Genomic DNA, 8,300 nt, shown 5'->3' on the forward strand with positions numbered 1-8,300 from the left:
GAAGCAGCTAAAGAGGTGGTGCTGGCCATGTACCCCAAATACGACCGCATTGCCCACGAGATTCATGTCCGCATCTGCAACCTGCCGCTGGTGGAGGAGATCCGCTCACTCAGGTCATATTTCACTCACATTCATGTACAATATCTGTCCTCTGTTGTTAATTTCCCCAAAATGATTGATGGATAACAGTTGGTCATGTGACTTTAAATATATGCATTACAATTGGATTTATAAGATTAAAATACTTTTTTTTTGTTAAGAAAAAGCAAACACATTTTAAGATAACTAAGTTTATAACTCCCCAAAAAAATACTATAAAGGGTGTAGCAGCGTATTCAAATCAAAAGAAGACATTAGCAGCTAGAGGTACTTCTGCAGGCAGCCAGACGAGTTTCATATTGACATGCTGTCCGTAGTGGCTAGAGAATAACACAAAAATCTGCAGGGAGGCTATTTCGCTTTAACCCTTAAAAAGAATAATGGCATGAATACATGGATTTGTTTTTACCTTAGAGTCATACCAATCTGATGGATGGAACCAGTTTAGATTTCTATGCCTAATAGAGTAATATATACAATATTGATTGACTGTGTACACAAACACTGCATACATCATCATCATCTATTGAGAGCACTGCAGACATCTGAATCAATATGAGCAGATGGAATGGTGAATAATGCATGGTATGCAGATGACAAGGTCTACAGATAGGGTTTTAGAAGGCCAAGTAAACTAATGAAATCTCCTGCTCCTCCTCTCTCCTCCGCAGGCAGCTCCACCTGAACCAGCTGATCCGGACCAGCGGTGTGGTGAGCAGCTGCACCAGCGTGCTCCCCCAGCTCGGCATGGTGAAGTACAACTGTAACAAGTGTAACTTCGTGCTGGGCCCCTTCTTCCAGTCCCAGAACCAGGAGGTGAAGCCGGGCTCCTGTCCCGAGTGTCAGTCCCTGGGGCCCTTCGAGATCAACATGGAGCAGGTGAGAGGCCCTGAGCGCTGGAAACGTTGAACTTTGTTCAGAGTATACTTTATGCTCCATTTTAGAATAATATTATTTTTCAAAGAAATTATAAAAATAGAACACGTTTATTTTTATAAATCTAATATAGATTAAATAGAATAAAATAAAATAAAAAGAAGTTAAAGTAAGACTGTGCAATTTTTAGAAAGATCAAATTCAAATAAAAACACTATCATTTACAAATGTACATATTTTGATCAGCAGAATTATTTTAATTTGATATGCAAACCAAATAGGGCTGCATGACGTGGAAAAAAAAATCACTATTTGCAATTATTCTGACAAATTATATATATTTTTTTCATAAAAAATATAATGAAAAGATCATTTTGTGGTTTACTAAAAAGAAAAGGATTGTTCCGAATCCAATCCTTTTCTTATTAAGTCTGTAAAACACCATATGTTGGTCGGGACTTATGTTTAGATTTTTCACATATTTTGCGTTAACCAAATATTGTGCTTACTATAATTTGATATTTGTATTAATTGTGCAGCCCTAGCAGCAAAGCATTTATGGATTTTCTGTTTCAACCAACCTCTCTATTTGTCTCAGTGAATTAACCACTCCCTCCCTCCTGCAGACAGTGTACCAGAACTACCAGAGGATCACCATCCAGGAGAGTCCCGGTAAGGTCGCCGCCGGACGCCTCCCGCGCTCCAAAGACGCCATCCTGCTGGCCGACCTGGTGGACAACTGCAAGCCCGGAGACGAGATTGTAAGTTAAACACATAACTAACGCTGTAGCCTCAAACAATTAAGCCTTTGAATCTTGAAATGATTTGCCTAAAACATCATATCTAAATACCATGTGTTTTTAAAAACCTTTTTCCTCCTTCTCAGGAACTGACGGGCATCTACCACAACAACTACGACGGCTCTCTGAACATGGCTAACGGCTTCCCGGTGTTCGCTACGGTGATCTTAGCCAACCACATCACCCGCAGAGACCAGGGCGTCGCCGTGGCCGAGCTCACCGACGAGGACGTGAAGGCCATCGTCGCCCTGTCCAAGGACGAGCGCATCGGGGAGAGGGTGAGGGAGGCACACACTCACACACGTCTGAAACATAGTCTGAACGTCTGCTGCAGGATGGGAGATAACGTTTTAAGAGGAACTGGATAACACATGACTAAAGGCACGGTTTAGACCTGCTTCATATGCAAAGTACCTTTGAGAATATATTAATACATATAAATAAAATTGAATATTTATTTTTTGGTTAGCTTTTCTATAGTAAAAGATAAAGAAAGAAAACGCTGCAAATTGAATATCCTAGGTTTTATCAGCTATTTTGACACTTTTACTGGCTTTTTAAATGTGAACATAGTAATGAAGGCGGATGGTTTTTGTTTGTTTCTCACGTCTTGTCGTATCCGCAGGTCTTTGCCAGCATGGCGCCGTCCATCTACGGTCACGAGGACATCAAGAGAGCCCTGGCCCTGTGTCTGTTCGGAGGGGAGCCCAAGAATCCAGGTGACTACCCTTCTGAAGAGAGATACCTTTACTAGGGTGCCGTCCCAAATCTGTCTGTTACCAATAAACTCTCTTCTGTCTCTCTCCAGGTGGGAAACACAAAGTGCGTGGAGACATCAACGTGCTGCTGTGTGGAGACCCGGGTACTGCCAAGTCCCAGTTCCTCAAGTACGTATCAACACCTCACGACGAAAAATGTAATCAGAAGTTTGAAAAAAGGGCCGAAAATATGTTTATTGTCATGTCATCCATCCATGGATTCAATTGGAATAGAGACCCTCATCATACCTGATGCTTTTCTCTGCAGGTACGTGGAGAAGGTGTCGAGTCGGGCGGTCTTCACCACGGGTCAGGGGGCGTCCGCTGTGGGTCTGACCGCCTACGTGCAGAGACACCCCATCAGCCGCGAGTGGACGCTGGAGGCTGGAGCGCTGGTGCTGGCCGACCGCGGAGTCTGTCTGATCGACGAGTTCGACAAGGTGAGCTTTTTAAAATGTTTTATTATAATTTAGGGAGAAGTGCTATTTTATTATTTAGTATCACTGTCCTACTTCTAAACAAATGTTCTGTTAAGTGCCTGAAGTTGGAATAATAAGCATCTAACTGACGTGTGTCCTGCAGATGAACGATGCCGACAGGACGAGTATCCACGAGGCCATGGAGCAGCAGAGCATCTCCATCTCTAAGGCCGGCATCGTCACCTCGCTGCAGGCCCGCTGCACCATCATCGCCGCCTCCAACCCCATCGGTACGTTACGCTGTGGGAGCTCTGTTTGTCACTAAGGCTACCGATAGGGAAATATGTGTTCATGATGCAAATCAAAGAGAAGGTTGTGACAATAAAAAGGCTGATTCTTATGAACTGTTATAGATTGTTTCATGAGTCCATCTGAAGCAATAATGGAACCGTATGCCTTTACTGCTTTTGGTCTGGCAAAGACATTAAAGGCTGATCTTCATTCAATGGATCCGTTATGATCACTTCTTTCTGCAAGGACATTTGTCCTAAAATGAGATTTGATGAATCTTACAGTATCCCCATATTATGAATATGTATCCTAATATGTATCCACAGCTCTATATAAGATGGAATATGCAAATATTTGACATTTATGCTGCATACATGAGTAAATGGATTATTTGATGATCAAAACAGCTGCTATAGGATTGATTTCTAGCTGACTCAAACATTGGATATCAAAGTTCTTTCAAATATGATCCTGTAGACTGATTAGTGTTTGCTCCCAGAGGAATCCTTTTGCTATTAATCATGGACAGGGCTCAATTGTTCCGTGTTTTATTTTTTACTATTGGCCCTACAGTTTCTGTGTATAAGTGTATTAACACATCTAGAAATATTTTAAGAATTTTAGTTTTTTGTGCATGATTTTAATCGTGGTCTTGTTTCCCTGCAGGCGGACGGTACGACCCCTCGCTGACCTTCTCTGAGAACGTGGACCTGACGGAGCCCATCGTGTCTCGTTTTGACGTCCTGTGTATCGTCCGAGACACCGTCGACCCCGTGCAGGTAAACACTCGCATAACTTTAATCCAACTGTAGACAGACTTGACTTGTGTTTAAAAATACGTTTTAAGACAAGGTTATTCAATTTGATTTAAACCGATGTTGAAAAGTCCCAAAATGCCAAATGTAAAGTACGTTGATCAGTAAGTCACCCTTCACTGTCAAATCCCTTTAGCATTTAATGTTTTGGAATATAAAAGGAATTGATAAGTAGCTTATAATAAGTAACATTTTCACTTATGTGATTAACATTTTGCATTTTGTGTTACTTAAATGATCCCAGAAGGTTGCAAAACAATTTAAACAAAGAGATCAAAGTTTATCAGACAAGTTGAACAAACTTTAGAGGCAGCATCATAAGAAAACAGATGAGAATGTGAATATGCTTTATTCTTTTTCATACCTTCTTTTTTTTTTGGTTTGTTGCTGATCATTTGGCCCCCTGTGAAAGGGTCCTGAGGGAAAGGGTCGAACTGACAAAACGTTAAAGACACATGTTTTTTTAATGAAGACCACCAGTGGCTCAAGACATTCACTGCTCCTCTCCTCTTTCTTGTGATTGGCTCTTCTCTAAACCAGGATGAGATGTTGGCACGTTTCGTGGTTGGCTCCCACATCAAGCATCACCCGAGCAACAAAGAATCGGGCGTGGCCTTGGAGGAAATGATTCTGCCCAACACGTCCGACGTGCCGCCCATTCCCCAGGTGCTCCTGAGGAAGTACATCATCTACGCCAAGGAGCGGGTACGATTAAACACCTCCGTCTTCCCTATCACATGTTTGTCTTTGTGCTTCGGTAATCACTATTCTGTAAACGCTATTGAAACATGGGAAAACCCCCTTTAGTGCCTGCTAACTTGAAATAGGAGTCCAGTATTTGAGTTGCCCTTTCAGTCTTTTTTAAAGCAGATATTTGGCCGCTGCTTCAAGTTTAGAGACAACAAATCTCTTAAATGTTGTTAAATATACAATTTAATGTCTTTTTGTCCATGTATTGAGTTAAATAGTGGCTATAAGTGTTGCTACCATTGTGCCCTAAAGGTTTATGTTAATGAGTTAATTGTGTCTGCAGATTCATCCCAAACTGAACCAGATGGATCAGGACAAAGTGGCTCGCATCTACAGCGATCTGCGCAAAGAGTCCATGGTGAGGGCTCCCAGCTCTACAACCTTTCACTGACAATAAAACAAGATTAGAAAATGTCACTGACAAAAGTAGAAAAGTAGAAGAAGGTGTAATAATAAGAGTTGTGTGTATAATTCTGCACTTCCTCAGAATACTTTATTCATCCCAGGATACATTGGGATGTGTGCTCTATTTTAGAATGGACATTGAAATCTTCACAATAGTATTTATTAGATATGAATGCTGATTTGCACATTTAAAAAGGGTTAGCTGACTACGACTGTAGTCATGTTGTTTTGCACTAAAAGGCTTTAATGGCTCTGGATTTTAACAATGAAACCTCCCTCTGGTTTAACAGGCGACGGGCAGCATCCCCATCACCGTGCGTCACATCGAGTCCATGATCCGCATGGCCGAGGCTCACGCCAAGATGCACCTCAGGGACTACGTGCTGGAGGACGACGTGAACATGGCCATCAGGGTGATGCTGGAGAGCTTCATCGACACGCAGAAGTTCAGCGTCATGAGGAGCATGAGGAAGGTGAGTGTGGCGGGTTAAACACGAGCACAGAGAAATGTACCTGTGCAGAGTGTGGAGTTCTCTAACGTGGGCGTCTTCTGCGTTTCCGTCCAGACGTTTTCTCGGTACCTGGCCTTCCGCAGGGACAACAACGAGTTGCTGCTCTTCATCCTCAAACAGCTGATGGCCGAGCAGGTGGCCTACCAGAGGAACAGATACGGAGTCCAGAACGACACCATCGAGGTGGCAGAGAAAGACCTGCACGATAAGGTAACAAGGGTTTTTCATAGTAAAAAAAAATAAATAAATAAAGGATAGGAATTTGATTTTCCTCCTAAATTAATACATTAAATATATTTTTTTTATTGATTTATTTTGTCCGCGCTTTGTTCAAAATACAAACTCAGAGTATAAATAAACAAGCCTTTTTCGTAAGCCTTAAATACATAAGCAGTTTGTTTTTGTTAGATCAACCAAAATAAGGATGTCATAATATCAGAAATGAAGTCATAAAAACAAATGTTAAAATATTTTGATCAAATTCTTAACTATGGTAAAAACAGACAAATAAATCCTATATACTTCAACAAACTCTCCCTTTTTACTCTTTGTATTCAGTTTTTTTAGGAAGTTTAACATCATTCTAAAACCATTTCAAATAAATGTATTAAAGTTTCTAACCAAACTTAAATCTTGAAAGTTGAAAATATCATCACAACATCATCGTTATAAATTACCTTTGACCCTTTAACACACCATTCAACCGTTTTCCACATGGATACACAATGTAGGTGGATGTGTTTGTGGTGACTTCTCTGTCACAAACACATTTTCTATTGTCCCTAGAGTGCCGGTGCTCTCGAGCCCTGACTGTTTCCTACGCTATGTTTTACACATTTTGGCATCTACTTGTTACCTTAGTAACGGTTCTTGTCACATGCCTAATTCTGATATAGATTAGTTGGATCATCTTGGGACTTCATAGCCAACTTGCAAAACAAAGAATATTTCCCATTGTCCTTGTTGAAAGATAAATCCAAGCTCTAATCATCCGTCTTCACTTCCTCCTCCTCCAGGCGAGACAGATCAACATCCATAACCTGTCGTCGTTCTATGACAGCGACATCTTCCGCTCCAACAAGTTCAGCCACGACGGGAAGAAGAAACTGATCCTGCAGCAGTTCTAGGAGCCCTCACAGACTCCTCCTCTCTTCATAGTGCTTCATGAACTCTTATGGCATGGCCCAAAATGGGTCATTGGGAAGAAACATTTTTGGACTCCAGGTTTAGACTTTTTCTGAACGAATGATTGTTCCGCTGGAGGAAGCAGGCGGTAGAAGATAAGGTGGTAAAATGCAGCAAAAACACTCCACAAACATGATCTTTTGGAGCTTTAAATGTTGTGCTTACCTGTTTAAATCCTGAAGTAGCATTGAGGAAGAGGGGATGTAGAAGATGAACTTACAGAAAGTCACTTCACCAGATGAAGAGTTTGAATGAAAACTAAAAGCTTATGTTTGTAAAACAACCCAAATGAAAATCTTTTACTGGAAAAACATGTATATACATCTAAATGAACAAACAGAATTCACTTTTCAGAAACAATCAGCGATGAAATCACTCTTCCTCCTGCATTTTCCATCTTCCCGTCTCTTTAGCCGCCCTCATGTAGGGCCGATTGTAAATAAATGTACATGTTTACGTCCGTGTTATTCAAGAAACAGGATGAGTGTTTTCACTTGATTCCTCTCTGTTACGAGCTGCTGTTAAGACTCACTGACACTTGAATTTCAAGCTTTTTCTGCTCGGCGTGTGTCGACTTTGTTCATGTGAAGTGAATGAAGCAGTGTTGGAAAATTAATTAAATACCACACAAAGTGCTTAAAAGAAATGTTGGATTGTAGGTCTATTTGATATTAAATATTTGTCAAACATTTGTTTTGTCACCGTCTCATTAATGAAGGATGCTTTAATTGATCCCTCTGCAGTGTTTTGCCTTTAATTTCTGCTGACTGGGTGAACTTACTGACTCCATGCAGCATATTAAACGGATAAATGTCTCTCCTGATTAGAAAACTTGAATGCAGGATGTGCAGAAAATGAGGTTTTACTTGTTAAAGGATTTTACACTGGAATTACTAAAGGGCTGAGCATATTTATTGCAATTGCTCTGATATAATTTGGAAGAATGTGATAATAAAATATGAAATTCTTTAAAATCTACCCGAAGTTTAAAGTAAAAGTAGTAACACCAGTATCTAGAAATACTCTGTTACGAGTCGAGGTCCTGCATTAGGAAGAATGAACAATTTCAGAATAATGGTTATATTATTGAGTTATAATTATTGGCATTAATATTACTTTCATTGTATAGTGCTGGGTAGCTTGATTTGTATTCCAAGCCTGTATTTATGTTTTAGTGCATTTCTTTAAATTATATTTTGTATCAAAACACAATGAAAAACTTTCTCAAAATGACTTAGTATTTTAAAGGTAGGTTTTTTGGTATTTTCGTGATACTACGTAATTTTGAAAGTTTCTCACTATAATTAATTCTATCATCAGGCAATTTAAAAAATATATTTGTACTGGCAGAAATCTCGAAATAATTATTTATTGGTGTGATCAGTCGTAT

General features: G+C 40.2%; 1 protein-coding gene across 1 annotated transcript in view; it reads left to right on the forward strand.

The window, feature by feature from the left end:
- mcm2 (minichromosome maintenance complex component 2) overlaps window positions 1–7,599 on the forward strand; it is an 18,752-nt gene extending 11,153 nt beyond the window's left edge. Inside the window, exons 6-19 of the mRNA XM_010773061.1 lie at window positions 5–113; window positions 771–978; window positions 1,602–1,736; window positions 1,862–2,053; window positions 2,401–2,494; window positions 2,584–2,662; window positions 2,802–2,973; window positions 3,116–3,242; window positions 3,910–4,022; window positions 4,599–4,763; window positions 5,092–5,166; window positions 5,504–5,686; window positions 5,780–5,935; window positions 6,742–7,599. Coding sequence (XP_010771363.1) covers window positions 5–113; window positions 771–978; window positions 1,602–1,736; window positions 1,862–2,053; window positions 2,401–2,494; window positions 2,584–2,662; window positions 2,802–2,973; window positions 3,116–3,242; window positions 3,910–4,022; window positions 4,599–4,763; window positions 5,092–5,166; window positions 5,504–5,686; window positions 5,780–5,935; window positions 6,742–6,852 — 1,919 coding nt within the window. The 3' untranslated portion in view covers window positions 6,853–7,599. The remainder of the gene's footprint in view (window positions 1–4; window positions 114–770; window positions 979–1,601; window positions 1,737–1,861; window positions 2,054–2,400; window positions 2,495–2,583; window positions 2,663–2,801; window positions 2,974–3,115; window positions 3,243–3,909; window positions 4,023–4,598; window positions 4,764–5,091; window positions 5,167–5,503; window positions 5,687–5,779; window positions 5,936–6,741) is intronic.
- Window positions 7,600–8,300: the final 701 nt, after the last annotated feature.

The sequence above is a fragment of the Notothenia coriiceps genome, unplaced genomic scaffold, assembly GCF_000735185.1.
Source record: "Notothenia coriiceps isolate Sejong01 unplaced genomic scaffold, NC01 NC01_scaffold00011858, whole genome shotgun sequence".
Taxonomy (NCBI): domain Eukaryota; kingdom Metazoa; phylum Chordata; class Actinopteri; order Perciformes; family Nototheniidae; genus Notothenia; species Notothenia coriiceps.